Source organism: Mytilus californianus, unplaced genomic scaffold (genome assembly GCF_021869535.1).
Source record: "Mytilus californianus isolate M0D057914Y unplaced genomic scaffold, xbMytCali1.0.p SCAF_6, whole genome shotgun sequence".
NCBI classification, from domain to species: Eukaryota; Metazoa; Mollusca; class Bivalvia; order Mytilida; family Mytilidae; genus Mytilus; species Mytilus californianus.
The window spans coordinates 120,095,208-120,114,136 of NW_026262712.1; the positions used below are offsets into that span (position 1 = coordinate 120,095,208).

The following is an 18,929-nucleotide window of genomic DNA, read 5'->3' on the forward strand; positions in this document are numbered from 1 at the left end:
TTTTTTTGTAAACTGTTTTCTAATAAATTAGGCAGTAAGTTTTCTCAATTGAATTGTTTCATATTTTTCATGTCAGGGCCTTTTATAGCCGACTATACAGTATGGGTTTTTCTCATTGTTGAAGGCCGTACCGTTGCCTATAATTGCTTACGTCCACTTTATTTGAACTTTGATGGATAGTTGTCTCATTGGCAATCATACCACGTTCTCCTTATTTTTATATAAACAGTTTAGATTGTTGTGAGTGCTGTAATTTGCCATAAGGAATGAAACCAACAAAATAGAGCTTAAATAAAACGTACAAATAACAATTATCTATTTAGAATTTATTCTAGACAGAATAACATAAAAAATAATACACATTTATAAAACCTCTTGTCAGATTGAGTATTGTCATCAGAATACTAGTTTTTAGCTAAATATATTATCTATGTAATGATACTCTGTCATCTAAGCATTTATAAACCAAATTATGTCCTGTTAATTTTAACTTTAACCAGGTAAGACGACCTGTAGGATCTAACTGTGCCTACTTGTAGATAAATCTCCAACAAACTTAAGTGCTGCAGTTAATTCTTTCTTAATTTAAAAAATTATAAAAACAAATGGCTTCTTCAAATCATTTGGAATAGTTTTACTGACACAATACACTTTATTATAGTATATATTTGTGAATGGATGCATGGTAGTGGAGATCTTACAATCAACATGGCTGTCAACTACTTAGGTACATAGTCTGACAAAGGACCTGATGGAATATATGCATTTATTGATTCTTGAAAAGAGTTTCAAAGAATAGTGTTCTTTTCAACAATTACCTGTTAATGAATTTTTAATTTTATCTTTTTTTTTGCACCAATCCTTTCTAGATTCTCAAACACTTAACTGGCTAATGCATTATTTAAGAATTGAATGCTTCTTTTTGTAAATTTATTGGGGTTTAAAAGCGTTGACCGAAGTACATTTTTGTATGTAGTGTGGAACGCTTTTACAACCCTATAAAATTACTAAAAGAAGCATTCAATACTCATAATTAGATTTTTTTTAGCTAGGATCATGAAAACACGATTTCTATCAAGTTTTTCTTTTGTTTACCTGTGCACTTTATTGTGGAAGCTTGCGTCATCATGAATGTTACATATTATGTTAAAATGAAGATTAATTTCAGAATGACGTGAGATTGCTGTTAGCCAATCAAAATAACGTGTTATAATGAAACATACATGAAATGTAATTATTATCTCATGTGCCTACTAATAGAAGAATTTTACAATAAAAAAAAATCATGATTTCAGAATCACACATCATGAGATCATAAAACATAATTGCCAAGACAACACAAAGTCTTTGAATTGTAGTTGGGTTTTTTTCTCAAATATTTAGCAGATTACTAGAACTAGAAATTGAAAAAGGTGAAAGTGCAAAATAACATTGGTACTAAATTTGGTAGATAATAATGACTGACATGTACCATAAACTGTAGTGAATATCTGTTACCGAAAACAAAACATTCTAAAGAACTTGAAACTGTGAGTGACAGACTATGAGAGGAAAGGCACATTAAATCATAACTAAATGACATAATCATACAAAATAAGCAGCTAACTGTGACATTTTGTCTTTAGGTTTTCCTCTCCCTCGACCTCTTGACCTTCCTCCTCTACCACGTCCACCTCTACCAGCTGATCTACTAGCACCTCCTCTTCTTTTCATTATTGCATGATGTTTTTCTACCAATGGTTTAAATACTGGGTCACAAAATACACAGCCTGAGTGTTCAGTTTCATCTCCTTCTAGTGGTGTTTTGCCCTAAAATACATTAATGAATATAAAAAAACATACAAAATACAATGATTTACCTAATTCTTATAGTATCATTGTATTAAACAAATCGACTTTTCAACATATCTAAAAAAAAACACAAGAGAGAGAAGATACATGTACCAAAGGGGCAACAAAAACCATAAGTAGAAGAAAACAGACCATATATACTATGATCAAAATAGAAAAACAGACCATATATACTATGATCAAAATAGAAAACAGACCATATATACTATGATCAAAATAGAAAAACAGACCATATATACTATGATCAAAATAGAAAAACAGACCATATATACTATGATCAAAATAGAAAAACAGACCATATATACTATGATCAAAATAGAAAAACTAAACAGAAAACTAGAGTGAGCACCATGAACCCCACCATCAAATCTGGGGTGAACTCAAGTGTCTATGAAGGGTAACATGTGACACCTGATAAAGTGAAGAAAACTTCAAATGCAATATGGTGAATTTTCTTATTTCTATCTAAACTGCTTTTCTCAATAATCTCAAACAATTTCCTTTTATACAGTAGAATATAAGGTAAAGAGAGGACAAAGTGAAGCAACCCCTTACACTCCCAAAAAATTGAAATGTCTGTATACTAATATTGCCAATCACTATCAACCTTGTAATCAACTTGATCTTTGACCCCCGACAGTTGAATGGAGGAGGAGTCAGACTATTATTGCAGTATTTCCTTCAACACCTTGCTAGGGAAAAATATCCAGTGCCAAGTTATTCAAAAGTTATCCACTGGGGTAGCCACTGTGAAGGAGGAATATTTCAACAGCTAAAAGATGATTGCCTTATTCAAGATGACATGCAGCCTGAGAACACAGTTATTTCGTAGACAAAAATGCATATTAAAAAAATCGCACCAGCTCTATCCAAAAAAGATTTTATAGTGTAGTGTACTACTTTTGGGACAAATTATATCAAAATTAAAGAAAAGTCTATTAGCTCTAATTAAAAAAATAGACAATTACATGTTAAGGGGCCTATAAATCAGTTTGACAGCTTCAGACATACTAATTTTTTACCTTTTCAAATTGGACCAAATAACTACTTTACCTAAAATTTCATGCGCCAAATGTTTTGTACATGTAATTTCATCCTTGTACTTACTATATTATGCATAAAATATAAAGAAATACATTTGGAACGTGTATGTAAAAAATATGCAAGTTATACACTTTCCAGTCTATTTGTAGACATTGACAACAAAAAAAACAAAGGATGATAACTGTGTACTTGGACCATGTATATAGGTATAAAACCTACACACCTTGCTAAAATCTACGTTGACAATGTGTGAACCAATCTTCACATGTATATTGGTTTAAAACATCCAAACATTGCAGAAATCTACATTAACAATATGTGAACCACAATCTTCACATGTATATAGATATAAAACATACATACCTTGGTGAAATCTACATTAACAATATGTGAACCACAGTCTTCACATATATATAGATATAAAACATACATACCTTGGTGAAATCTACATTAACAATATGTGAACCACAGTCTTCACATATAATAGGTATAAAACATATTATTACATGCCTTGCTGAAATCTACATTAACAATATGTGAACCACAGTCTTCACATATATATAGATATAAAACATACATACCTTGCTGAAATCTACATCAGCAATATGTGAACCACAGTCTTCACATGTATATAGATATAAAACATACATGCCTTGCTGAAATCTACATTAACAATATGTGAACCACAGTCATCACATATATATAGATATAAAACATACACACCTTGCTGAAATCTACATTAACAATATGTGAACCACAGTCATCACATGTATATAGATATAAAACATACATACCTTGCTGAAATCTACATTAACGATATGTGAACCACAATCTTCACATGTATATAGATATAAAACATACATACCTTGCTGAAATCTACATTAACGATATGTGAACCACAGTCTTCACATATATCTTCTGATACTGATACTTTATGGGCGTTGTCAAAAAAGTTGATCACAACATTACACCTATAATTAAATTGAAATTACATGTACCCACACAATTTAAGGTGTCTTTTTAAAGTTTATTAATAAACTTATTTTAATAAACAAGAGCCTGAATCTGGTGATTCACTATCAATTTGATAACCAGAACAAATCCCGGAAATGAATCTGGAATCACTTGTACTTTAGCATTAACGTGAAACTACCAGTTTTTATTTTGTCTTCAAAATCTAAAAAGGCTTGGCGTTTCCTGAGAAATTTACAGTTTTAGAGTCATTAAAATCCTTTCAATTTAAAACTGTTCCATTCCATAGAAAATCTGTTGCATTTTTGAGAAAAAATCATAAGGAAATTCCCGCAGTAAATGCGATGAAACAGTAATACAAGTTCATTGATGCCATGAATCTAATGTGAATATTTTTCGACAGTTTGAAAAAAACTCCAGTAATTTTAAAGCGTAAGTTATCGTTTTGCAGTATTTTCATAGAAAATCCCGTTTTCTATCATCAAGAAGATGTTGAAAAATGCTTTAAAATGATTCTGGAACACTGCATTGAGTGTTGAAATTAGCCAAAATCACAAGAAAAACAATTGTAAAAAGTTGTATTTGGCATAAATGGATATCGGAATAGAATGTGTAAATCCCAAACAAGTACTGTGAGAGTATGCAGAAAATCCGTTCTTAATAGATATCATAAAGAATACGACTTTGAAACTAAAACAGTTCCATCCTTGAGTGAAATACTGTAAAATATATTCATCACATTAATGTTTGACGGACCTTCAGCTTTAATTAAACACATGCAGCAGTATCAAACACCAAAACGGAACGAATAACCGATTAAATTTTGTAGTTTATACATTGTTATGCATAAGCTGGTTCCCGGCTAATTTCTTCACTTTTTTTTCGTAGCGTTGTTAACAAGCGGATTCCAGTTTTAAGTTATATTCCATGTTATGAAAAGAAATGAGAAACTTGTAAAGACGCATTTGATTTTGATACATATCAGTTAATATTGGATTTTTAAATAAAAATTGGATATTGATATGGATTAGATAAATTAATAATAGTTTTGAAAAGAAATAAGGGAGCCCTTTACAATTTCAATAACAAACATCATGATATCAAGTTTTTCTCCTAGTACTTGCTTATAGTACTCTATAATCTGCACCCCTGCCTAGCAATGTTAATATTGGAATAAAAATCCACGGACAATAGAAGACTGAATTTGGTAATTTCATGATTATATCCATTTCCATGGTCTAGAAAAAAGCCTATTTTCGGAATATTTCATCTGACTAAACTGTGTGACAAGAGTAGAAACAATAACCCAAATATGTCTCAAAACAAAATTATTTGAAGAAGTCTGCAAAACTGTACTCCAAGCCCTATAAAGTCATCTTACTTATTGCAGGCCATTCTCCATTTTGGGGCTGACGTCTGATCTAGCACCAAGATACCATTCTCACATTCTACACATTCTGATACCCCCGTCTGTGATAGTCCATGCTGACATGTTGGATGGGTACACTCATTACAACCATTTCCTTTCCTCATGTCTTTGAATGGTGGATTATTGTAACAATAAGGACATAGAGGGTAGCACTGTAAAATAATAATCATTTCTAATCGTTGTTAACAGATGTAGCACTGTAAAATATTAATGAATGGTGGATTATTGTAACAATTAGGACATAGAGGGTAGCACTGTAAAAAAATAATCATTTCTTATCATTGATAACAAAGGGTAGCAATTTTAAATAATAATTAATGGTGGATTATTGTAACAATAAGGACATAGAGGGTAGCACTGTAAAATAATAATCATTGATAACAGAGGGTAGCACTGTAAAATGCTTTTTCGAGGGGTATCATTCTGCTCTATCACCCTCTCAGCTATGTGTTATTTAATTTATTATACTGAATGTTCTATCATTATTGTCTTTTACAGATTAATTTTATTTTAAAAGTATTTTCTATGACGTCACGTACATAACAACGTTACTAGACTAGGGTATTAGAAAAAACAACAAAAAAGAGGCAAGATGTTTTATTTTTTTATTTTGACAGTCATATAATAAAATCTGAGCCAAAACGTAAAACTTAAGCATTGTCTTTAATTACTTGATGTGAATTCAATTCATTGTCCTTTAAATTATCGATTTTTGATTGATCTGGACGAGAGGGTGACATTCAAAAAAATTGTCACCCGCTCAGCCATGTGATAGAGTAAATTAACACCCTCGTATTAGCCAATCAAAATATGGCATTTTAACGTGAAGTATAATAATGTAAAATAATAATCATTTCTAATCATTGATAACAGAGGGTAGCACTGTAAAATAATAATCATTTCTAATCATTGATAACAGAGGGTAGCACTGTAAAATAATAATTAATGGTGGATTATTGTAACAATAAGGACATAGAGGTAGCACTGTAAAATATTAATGAATGGTGGATTATTGTAACAATAAGGACATAGAGGGTAGCACTGTAAAATAATAATTATTTCTAATCATTGATAACAAAGGGTAACATTTGAAGACAGTTTAGTGGTATTGATTGAATGTTCAGTAATATCACCTGTATATTCAGAACTTTTTATTATCATATGACCTTACTTACAGAAAAATACTGCTGACAGGATTCTGGGCCTTTATATCACAACATGACAGTCCAGTTATCTTAGTCAGGGACTTTATATCACAACATGACAGTACAGTAATTTTAGTCAGGGACTTTATATCACATGAGTCCAGTATTTTTACAGTTAGGAACTTTCTATCACAGCATGACAGTCCAGTAATTTTAGTCAGGGACTTTATATCAAAACATGACAGTACAGTAATTTTACAGTCAGGGACCTTATATCACATGACAGTCCAGGAATTTACAGTCACAGAATTTATATCACAACTGTTTATATAGTCAGGTAATCACAACATGACAGTCTAGTTATTTTACAGTCAAGCACTTTATATTACAACAGGACAATCCAGTAATTTAAGTCATGGATTTTATATCACAACAGGACAGTCCAGTAATTTCACATTCAGGGACTTTATATCACAACATCACAGTCCAGTTATTTTACAGTTAAGAACTTTATATCACAACATGACAGTCCAGTAATTTTACAGTTAGGGACTTTATACAACAACATGACAGTACAGTAATTTTACAGTTAGGAACTTTATATCACAACATGACAGTCCAGTAATTTTACAGTTAGGGACTTTATACAACAACATGACAGTCCAGTAATTTTAGTTAGGGACTTTATACAACGACATGACAGTCCAGTAATTTTACAGTTAGGGACTTTATATCACAACATGACAGTTCATTAATTTTACAGTTAGGGACTTGAAATGTTTATACATTCTGGCCAAATAACACTGTTGCAGTATAAAATAGACATACTTTTCCCTTTACCCCAGTTGTCCATAAAACTAATTCATAATCATCCAGTGGACATTTTAATTCTTTATAAAGTTTGATATTTCCATTCTGTGGCAGTGTGAATGTATCGTCACAGTTAGAACAATGGAGACGACTAGGTTTTGCTTGGATGAATTTCATAAAACGACGACATTTACCACATCTGAAAAATACAGTTCAAAAAGTGACCATTAATTTTGGTGTATGAATCTTCAAATCTATTTACACCCTTCTGGCCAACAAAAAAGGAAAAAAAGAAGGAAAATGTAGCCAATATTAAATTTCAAAATAAATATCTTATATATTATTTATATTGAATGATTTTGGGCACATAATTTCAAAAGAAATGACGAAAAAGTGAAAACTGAACTAACCTTAAAATTGATTGACACTACACTTCAAACATACATAACAAAAAAGTGGACTCCTAGCCAATAGATTATATACATATATAAAGAAGTGTTTGGGTATTTGTGTTGTTGCTTTCTCACTGATGAATACCCCACTTCTCCTTGTATTTATAACAACAAAACAAAGTTTACTGCCAGAGAAAATATGTACCTTGACAAAGGTTTACCACTAGCAGCCAGTGATGAAAATGTCACTTCAAACAACTCATCCATCCCATTTATATTCTCCACAAAATATTTAAATTTTAGTCTGAAAATGTTGAGTGCATGGTGTAGAACATCCTGAAAATCTGCTTTGCCATGTGCAATGAGATTCAATTGTTTTTCTACAGCAGACCTCATGGTAGACAACACTAGTTCTTGATCGATCTGAAAAATTATTCAAAAATAATTTTAAAACTTCCAACAGATCATTTTCTTGGTATCAATACATGATTTAAATGATAATTTTACCATCAAAACAATACTTAAAACAGAATTTACCTGCTTATGAAATGTCCAAGGATAAATCTATCCGATTTAATTTTACTAGGTACTAATAAACTAATAAATTTTTAAGTAAAAGAGGGAAGTATTGCCAAGGGTAAATAATACTACATGTAGTAATGTGTTTTATACTGGACCAGTAATATAAATTCATTCCCTGCAGGTTTCAACTGCAAGTTTACAATTTCATAATTTTTCTTAATTTAAATGATGATTTATGTCAGCACTCATGGTCTAATGGTATCATGCATAGACTGAAGACTTTAATGATTGGCGATGAAAATACGTTCGAACCCTTCATATGAAACTCGTTTTTGAAAGGATAAAAGATCGTAAGTTAAAAGTTATATCATAAGTTATCTTAAGTTAACAAAGTGGTCAGTGGATTCTTAACAAATAATCTACAGTAAGAACAATAGACTAACGTTAAAGAAATGGGTTAAGTATTAATAAATGAAAAGTAAAATAACAAAAATATCGAACTCCAAGGAAAATTCAAAACGGAAAGTCCTTTATCCAATGCCAAAATCAAAAGCTCAAACATATCAATCGAAAGGAAAACAACTGTCATATTCCTGACTTGAAAGCATGAAAATATTTTGAAATTTTATCCCTTGGTCTGTTGGTATGAAAAATGCATTTTAACTCCACACTCCTTCAACCACTTTTGTGCTATGTTTTAATCTTTCAGAGGCTGTCTATACATATTATTATCTTCTGAAGAATTAATTCAGAGAAGAACTCTGTAAACAATACAACTAGTTTGTATCTTTCATCTTTGAATTACAAAGATTCAAATTATGTCATCTAATTTCAGAATTTAATTCCAATATGAATTTTTCATTTCCCTCAATCATAAAACCTCTCTCCTATATTACTGTGCAATTATTTATTTTCTTTGATTACGATTTTTCGTACATTTATGAAAAATTGTATTTTTGTGGATATTTAATTACCTTGATTTGCCAAAGTCTGCATACAAGCATATGTAATTATTTAACTTCATTGAAAATGTAAATTTGTTGTTAACCTACGCCAAGAAAATTGGTATCTCACAAATTATAATGAATCCACACTATTACCTTTTGATAACCATGGACCAACACTATTCCCAGTGGTGTGGGTTTGAGCTTACGTCCAGCTATAACATTGACATAGTTTCTCTCACAAATATTATTTATATGTACAGATATACTGGCATCAGTTCCTATGCCATGTTTCTCCATCAGTGTGATCAATTCACTTTCTGTTAAATAATCTGGTGGGTTGGTCTGTCTCTCCGCAAGCTTGGCCTGCAAACAATGACACAACAGTGTATAAATCTTTACTGAAACTGTGACAATCAATGTTGATTCAATGTAATTACAAGGTTAAATAAATGACTTACAAGTCAATAATACATCAGCAATGATTTAAGCTTATTTTGACAAAATTGAACAAAACTGACTGCTAATAGCGAAATTTTATTTTCAAATTTTGCTTTTATTCATTTTTTAAACATAAAAAAATCATATTTTCATTTTTTGGTCTTTTTTAGCATATGCCCCTTTACAGCACCATAAGAACAGCATTAGCAATGCTCTTCAGTTCATATATATTACATCCACCATATACCCTATTTCTTTAGTAGCCTGAATTATGATCAACACCATCCTGTTTTGACGGTTGATACATACATAGCAGGAGACGATTATCTTGTTCTATAACCTGGTTTCATTCCTTTTGCAGTTCAACAATTCCCTCAGTTTTTGTTTATTACCTTGATTTGTCTTTTTAATCTATTTAGGAGATTTGAACATTGGTAAACCACTGTTGCCTAAATTTTTCATAATTTGTGGATAGAATACTTCTGTTCTTTTAAACTTATCATTTTAGAACTAACTTCTTCAAGGCTGAATGTTTGATCCTTTTTAAACTCTGGCAGTGTTTCATCATCCATAGCTTTCCATGTCATGACAGATGTGAACCCTGGATCTACAATCACCTGACCTGTACAAGAAAATTTCTCAGGACCTATCTCAAAATACACTTTTGTCTGAAGATATTTACAATCTGGCATTATCTGAAAATGAAAATTATAAACAATTATAAAAGCATAACATCTCTATAAATCATAACCTTTCTCAAACCTAAATTCTAAATTTTAGTTCAATTCGAGCACTTTACTTTGGTATTAACAACATAAAATTCTATATTAAAAAAAGGGTGAAAAAAAAAAATCAATACGTCATTCCCATATATATATATTAGTTAAGGATGTATTCTTCTGTTGTTTCATCTCGTTGAAATCTCATTCAGGAATTATTTCCAAAACATGTGATACGAGTGGAAAATATCAATGAATTTAAAAAATAAATATAATCAAACTAAACTCTGTGAAAAAATTGTGTACTTACAATAAGTAGTTTTTGAGAAATAAAATTTTCAAATTTTATAACCAATCCGGTCAGTGTCATCAGACAAAATGTTGAGAAAATGGGTGAGTGGTACAAAGAAATGATTTTACCAAAAATATGTACATTCCATATCAATTTTTTCTTTTCAAAATTCTTAGATATGTATTTTTTCAATCATTTTAACAAAGAAGTTAAAATAATATGCTTTTTGTTCTAAGAAAATGAGAAAAATCCTAAATTTACAAAATTGACAGCATGGTCAATTTGACAAGAAAAAGCAACAAAATTTCATAAAACTTTCTAACATTAACACCAACCTATAGTTTATTTAAGTTAATTTTATTCAGATTGGTCCACTTCATCTTAAGTGAAAGTATGAAAAAAGTTTAATTGTGAAACTGTGATTTTTTTCATGAAAATAGCCCAAAAATGGGTAAAAATTGATGAAAATGGGAAAATCAGTAAAAATGGGATACTTTCAAACGGCCGTAGCAAAAAAAGAAGTGCACCACCATATGATATTTACTTCATCAATTACTTTCTTACAGTCATAAAAACTCAAAAATCAGGTTAAGAACAAAGTTTAATTCTAGAAATTTTTGGCTCCTCAGAGGTGTACATCCTTAAAGAGTAAATATAAAAATCCTTAAAACAAAAATGAAGCATGCCTTCATGGAGACAAAAAACAGATATCTGATTAACACAAATATGGGAAATATGTTTAATAGATGAGCAGACTACAATTAATGTCTTGTTTGTATGGATTTGCACTTTTTGTCAAGTCATAGTCTTTTATAGCTGACTATATGGTATTGGTTTTGCTCATTGTTGAAGGTCCTACAGTGACCTTTAATTGCTTACATCTACTTCATTTGGTCTCTGGTGGATAGCTGTCTCATTGGCAATCATACCACATCTTTTAATTTTTATAAAGTAAAAACAAATGGACAATGAGTCCATGGGACAAAGATGATGCCTCCGCTTGCATATAATGTCATAAAGGGACATAACTAGAGAGCTGTAAAAGTGACGCCACCCAAATTCGAACTTGATCTGTGTTTTACGATAATAAGCATTGTGTATAAGCGTCATAACATTTGGTTGAGGCAAACTAAAGTTTGAGAATGGAAACTAATTTTGGGAGGTACGGACAGACAAGGGTTACACTTAATGCCCCCTCCGCTGCGGTGGGGGCATAAAAATGTGAAAGTCTTTATAGTGTTTTACATGTGTATATGATTTTGATTGTGTTCTAGAACCCTTGGTATGCCATTTAAGGTCAAGACATTAAAAAATATACGAATGTCCATCCCAAATCAATCCATTGTTATTGATAAGTCCCCTGCAACTTTTAAAGTGTCCCAAACAACAGTCACATAGTTTTCAATATAAAAATGAGGAGATGTGGTATGATTGCAAACGAGACAATTATCCACTAGAGTGGAAATGTTCAGATTAGCATAAACCTTCTTCAGGTGGAGTAACAAAAACCAATTCTTTTATAAATTGTTGTAGGAAAAATAGGGATTAACAAAGTGGACACTATCTGAAAATTTTATTAAAATAATACATTATAACTTTCAAGGGGGGAATGGAAAACATCATTAAAGAGCTCAATCTTTGAAAGTGATCGGTAGTTGGATATGAAGGACTAAAATGTTGATCTTCTGAAACTATATAACATAGTATAAATGTTGATCTTCTGAATCTGTATAACATAGTATAAATGTTGATCTTCTGAATCTGTATAACATAGTATAAATGTTGATCTTCTGAATCTGTATAACATAGTACAACTGTTGATCTTCTGAATCGATATAACATAGTATAAATGTTGATCTTCTGAATCGATATAACATAGTATAAATGTTGATCTTCTGAATCGATATAACATAGTATAAATGTTGATCTTCTGAATCAATATAACATGGTATAAATGTTGATCTTCTGAATCGGTATAACATAGTATAAATGTTGATCTTCTGAATCGGTATAACATAGTATAAATGTTGATCTTCTGAATCGGAATAACATAGTATAAATGTTGATCTTCTGAATCGATATAACATAGTATAAATGTTGATCTTCTGAATCTGTATAACATGGTATAAATGTTGATCTTCTGAATCTGTATAACATGGCATAAATGTTGATCTTCTGAATCGGTATAACATGGTATGAATGTTGATCTTCTGAATCGGTATAACATAGTATGAATGTTGATCTTCTGAATCGATATAACATAGTATGAATGTTGATCTTCTGAATCGATATAACATAGTATAAATGTTGATCTTCTGAATCTGTATAACATAGTATAAATGTTGATCTTCTGAATCGATATAACATAGTATAAATGTTGATCTTCTGAATCTGTATAACATAGTATAAATGTTGATCTTCTGAATCTGTATAACATAGTATAAATGTTGATCTTCTGAATCAATAAAACATAGTATAAATGTTGATCTTCTGAATCTGTATAACATAGTATAAATGTTGATCTTCTGAATCTGTATAACATAGTATAAATGTTGATCTTCTGAATCAATATAACATAGTATAAATGTTGATCTTCTGAATCTGTATAACATGGTATAAATATTGATCTTCTGAATCTGTATAACATGGTATAAATGTTGATCTTCTGAATCAATATAACATGGTATAGATGTTGATCTTCTGAATCGGTATAACATGGTATAGATGTTGATCTTCTGAATCGGTATAACATGGTATAAATGTTGATCTTCTGAATCCGTATGACATGGTATAAATGTTGATCTTCTGAATCGGTATAACATGGTATAAATGTTGATCTTCTGAATCGGTATAACATGGTATAAATGTTGATCTTCTGAATCTGTATAACATAGTATAAATGTTGATCTTCTGAATCTGTATAACATAGTATAAATGTTGATCTTCTGAATCTGTATAACATAGTACAAATGTTGATCTTCTGAATCGATATAACATAGTATAAATGTTGATCTTCTGAATCGATATAACATAGTATAAATGTTGATCTTCTGAATCGATATAACATGGTATAAATGTTGATCTTCTGAATCAATATAACATGGTATAAATGTTGATCTTCTGAATCGGTATAACATAGTATAAATGTTGATCTTCTGAATCGGTATAACATAGTATAAATGTTGATCTTCTGAATCGGAATAACATAGTATAAATGTTGATCTTCTGAATCGATATAACATAGTATAAATGTTGATCTTCTGAATCTGTATAACATGGCATGAATGTTGATCTTCTGAATCGGTATAACATAGTATAAATGTTGATCTTCTGAATCGATATAACATAGTATGAATGTTGATCTTCTGAATCGATATAACATAGTATGAATGTTGATCTTCTGAATCGATATAACATAGTATAAATGTTGATCTTCTGAATCTGTATAACATAGTATAAATGTTGATCTTCTGAATCGATATAACATAGTATAAATTTTGATCTTCTGAATCTGTATAACATAGTATAAATGTTGATCTTCTGAATCAATAAAACATAGTATAAATGTTGATCTTCTGAATCTGTATAACATAGTATAAATATTGATCTTCTGAATCTGTATAACATGGTATAAATGTTGATCTTCTGAATCAATATAACATGGTATAGATGTTGATTTTCTGAATCCGTATAACATGGTATAAATGTTGATCTTCTGAATCCGTATAACATGGTATAAATGTTGATCTTCTGAATCCGTATGACATGGTATAAATGTTGATCTTCTGAATCGGTATAACATGGTATAAATGTTGATCTTCTGAATCGGTATAACATGGTATAAATGTTGATCTTCTGAATCGGTATAACATGGTATAAATGTTGATCTTCTGAATCTGTATAACATAGTTTAAATGTTGATCTTCTGAATCTGTATAACATAGTTTAAATGTTGATCTTCTGAATCTGTATAACATAGTATAAATGTTGATCTTCTGAATCGATATAACATAGTATAAATGTTGATCTTCTGAATCTGTATAACATAGTATAAATGTTGATCTTCTGAATCGATATAACATAGTATAAATGTTGATCTTCTGAATCTGTATAACATAGTATAAATGTTGATCTTCTGAATAGATATAACATAGTATAAATGTTGATCTTCTGAATCGATATAACATAGTATAAATGTTGATTTTCTGAATCGATATAACATAGTATAAATGTTGATCTTCTGAATCGATATAACATAGTATAAATTTTGAAGTGTTAATTTCAGTTGTTGTTTCTCATTACCTTGACGGAGAAGTTTTTGTTTTAGTGTAAACATATTCTCAGTAATGAAGTCTGTATAATATGAACTTGCACATGCTTAAATAGAATCACTTGAGATATGAGCTGTGTCGGATAGTAATGGACCTTATGCAAATGAATATCAATTCATCTCTTAACCTATTTAGGGTTGAAAAAATTTCTAACCCTAGAAAATTCTGTAAAGCTTTGAAAACTGAGTTGTTATGAGAACCCTATCAAATAGACAAAAATTCATCTTTTATCACATATTTCAATGTTCCAAAATCAATCATAGTCTAATACATCTAAATCTATACGCGCACTTGCATACGGTCGATTTCTATCCAAGCAGCTCATATATAAATACCGTATATGTTGCTTTGACACAACTCTATAGCAGAACTTACTGTAGCAATAAAATATCTGGTAATAAAATCGTGAAGTCTATAGCAGAACTTACTGTAGCAATAAAATATCTGGTAATAAAGTCGTAAAGTCTATAGCAGAACTTACTGTAGCAATAAAATATCTGGTAATAAAATCGTAAACTCTATAGCAGAACTTACTGTAGCAATAAAATATCTGGTAATAAAATCGTAAAGTCTATAGCAGAACTTACTGTAGCAATAAAATATCTGGTAATAAAATCGTAAAGTCTATAGCAGAACTTACTGTAGCAATAAAATATCTGGTAATAAAATCGTAAAGTCTATAGCAGAACTTACTGTAGCAATAAAATATCTGGTAATAAAATCGTAAAGTCTCCAGTTATCTGCCCCTAACTCAGCTTCTGTTGCACTTCTCATTGGTGTGATCGGAGGATGATCCCCAGCGTCTGTTCCTTTCCTAAAAATACACAACACATTTAACTCGTAATATTTTGGCAAAATCTGATAGATTATCATGCAATAACTAATAACTTGAGTTTAATATCCATATTATTATCAATGAAAAATAAAACAAAGTAGAAGGCTTATAAAGGGTCAACATTTGTTTTAAAATAACATTTAATTGTACATTGCTTTTGAAAATTACAATTTTGACTTAGTTCTTCGTAAATTTGATAATTTTGACTTCCAGTTGACCTTGATCACATGTTCAGACCAAGGCTTCCAAAACGGTCATATATGCCGGACATTTGTATAATGTCCGGTAAAAGTCCGGCTGGGCAGAGCATGAAACGGTCATCTACTTTTTAGTTTTCAAGGCGTTAAGAGACGGTCATTTTAACATAATTCGCGATCTTTTTGACCCAACGTTTTGCCTTTAACAGCCACACATTTCCGGTCATAAAAGTGACATGATCATTAAGTACTATCAAAACAACCCCTACTTTAATACCTTCTCATTTTAATCAAGGCTAATTAGTTGTCAAACAGCTGAAATTTACCTGTTCAGGTGACAGGTAAACTATTTTGAACCGGACATTGATCGGTCTATTCAAAGTTATTTTCTTACATTTCAGCGGTTTGCATCTAATTAATTTAGTCAAAAAGATTTAAATTATCAGAAATACGTTTACAAATATGATTTGATGAAAAAATTAAAAAGGCGAAAATGAAAAATCGTCATAACCACATTGTTTGAACCTAGAGACATGAACTAGTACATGTGTGCGCATGTGCGCAGGTGTGAAATTTAATTATGCATCCTAATTTCTTCAAAAAATGCTTAAATTGTCATTGATACCTTTATCTCACGTTTATTTCGAATATTTTCTTGAAGAAATAACGTAGAAAGAGCTACTTCCACTCATTCACCCTTTGCAAACGTACACGTAATGTACGTATCCGTCTCTGGTCCATGTTTTACCATTGTCAAGATAACATCCGGTATAAAAACGAAAGTAAAGTTTTTGACAACGTTATTTTGCACAAATAAAGAGTCTAAGGCAGATATAAGTACGCTGATGTTGCACACTTCGAATGATGCACTGCCAATTTAACAGTTTACATCAGAACTTCGAATTTGAATTAAAGAAAGTGTAATATCGTTTTTTTAATGTCAATCATTGGGATGGCCAACTCAGCAACTGATTACCATAATTGCCTTTTGTTTATTTAGTCTTAAGGGATTAAAATCGGGATAATATATAAAATGTCTGGCTGGCTAAAAATAATTTTGGAAGCCCTGGTTCAGACTAACATAATTGTTTTTGTTATGCAGTGTTTAAGCTATAAAAGTAACCACTGGAATATGCAAAAAAAGTAAATATTTCATAAAAGCTGAAATAAGTAAAAGTGATATTATAGAACTCCTCATCACCTATAGTTGCCCTTTAATTAACCCATAGTTACCTTGGTCTCTGTATACCAGTACTCAATAGTTCCCTGACAATAGTTCCCCAATCGGGTGATGACTGCTGTTGCCTCAAAGTTCCCCTATAATCATCAATATCATTGTTAAACAAGACGAATATTATTTATCAGTTATAAACATTTAGTTTGAATGTGAGAATCACTAACAGTGATCCTTAAAGGGCCATTAGCTACGAGATATAAAAAATATTAAAATACGATTTTTTTGTTTGTTCAATCATTAATGAAAGTGAAATAGTGAAATAATAATTCGCTTTTAGCAGCCAATTAAGTTCAATTTGTCAAAATAAGACAAGAAACATCACTGATAAATTATTCACTTGCAAGTGAATAATTCAACCTCATTTAATCCATATCAATGTGACCTTCAAATTTAGATATTGGTTAGGCATGTATAAAGCAAGTTCAGCCATTTAAAAGGAAAAAAATGTCAACATTGAAAGTGACACAAAGATGAACCATTTCATTGACTAATTCCACACAAAACACAAACATTCTTATACAGGTAAAAACTATGATTAACTTATTTTTTTAACCTTTAACATGAAATCAAACAGACTTAGAACAAGAGTGCACACGCTGAAATGTCTAGCCTTCTTTACTAATTATTGATATTATGTTGATAGTCCTAAATATAAAGCTTTATTACAAATGTCACATAAACTTAACATTAACCAAGTAAACTAAACATTGACCAATGAACCATGAAAATGAGGTCAAGGTCAGATGAACCATGCTAGGCAGGCATGTACAGCTAACAATTCTTCCATACAACAAATATAGTTGACCTATTGCTTATAGTTTAAGAAAAACAGACCAAAACACAAATACTTAACACTGATGAGCAATGAACCTTGAAAATGAGGTCAAGGTCAAATAAAACCTGCGTGATTGACATATAGATCATAAAATATTTCCATACACCAAATATAATTGAACTATTGCATATAGTATTAGAAAAAAAGACCAAAACTCAAAAACTTAACTTTGACCACTGAACCATGAAAATGAGAGTCAAGGTCAGATGACACCTGCCAGTTGGACATGTACACCTTACAGTCCTTCCATACACCGAATATACTAGACCTATTGCTTATAGTATCTGAGATATGGACTTGACCACCAAAACTTAACCTTGTTCACTGATCCATGAAATGAGGTCGAGGTCAAGTGAAAACTGTCTGACGGGCATGAGGACCTTGCAAGGTACGCACATACCAAATATAGTTATCCTATTACTTATAATAAGAGAGAATTTAACATTACAAAAAATCTGAACTTTTTTTTCAAGTTGTCACTGAACCATGAAAATGAGGTCAAGGACATTGGACATGTGACTGACAGAAACTTCGTAACATGAGGCATCCATATACAAAGTATGAAGCATCCAGACCTTCCACCTTCTAAAATATAAAGCTTTTAAGAAGTTAGCTAACGCTGCCGCCGCCGGTTCACTATCCCTTTGTCGAGCTTTCTGCGACAAAAGTCGCAGGCTCGACAAAAATCCAATTGCACATGGTCATAATATATTTTTACTTATGTTTATGTTTATATCGAGTTATGTGACCGTTAGCAGTCTTCAGAGGTCATCTCGATGGTTAATTAGATAGCGTCTAGACTAAAATACACACAAAATATATTTTATTGACTCCATGCATTGTTAATTATTCATTTCAGACTTATTGTAATTTGGATATAGGTTTTAGTTTGTTATAAATCAAGTATGAGAATTTGAGTAAAATCAGTAAACT

General features: G+C 30.9%; 1 protein-coding gene across 6 annotated transcripts in view; it reads right to left on the reverse strand.

Annotated features, from left to right (window-relative positions):
- Positions 1 to 311: 311 nt before the first annotated feature.
- LOC127706935 (DNA topoisomerase 3-beta-1-like) overlaps positions 312 to 18,929 on the reverse strand; it is a 49,397-nt gene continuing 30,779 nt past the window's right edge. For all 6 annotated transcript variants that reach the window (XM_052211642.1, XM_052211643.1, XM_052211647.1 and 3 more), the window contains 9 exons: positions 17,158 to 17,241; positions 15,586 to 15,706; positions 10,066 to 10,245; positions 9,266 to 9,475; positions 7,849 to 8,066; positions 7,270 to 7,450; positions 5,249 to 5,448; positions 3,761 to 3,866; positions 312 to 1,809 (listed from right to left, as the gene is read on the reverse strand). In XM_052211642.1, the coding sequence (XP_052067602.1) occupies positions 1,585 to 1,809; positions 3,761 to 3,866; positions 5,249 to 5,448; positions 7,270 to 7,450; positions 7,849 to 8,066; positions 9,266 to 9,475; positions 10,066 to 10,245; positions 15,586 to 15,706; positions 17,158 to 17,241 (1,525 nt within the window). In that variant the 3' untranslated portion in view covers positions 312 to 1,584. The remainder of the gene's footprint in view (positions 1,810 to 3,760; positions 3,867 to 5,248; positions 5,449 to 7,269; positions 7,451 to 7,848; positions 8,067 to 9,265; positions 9,476 to 10,065; positions 10,246 to 15,585; positions 15,707 to 17,157; positions 17,242 to 18,929) is intronic.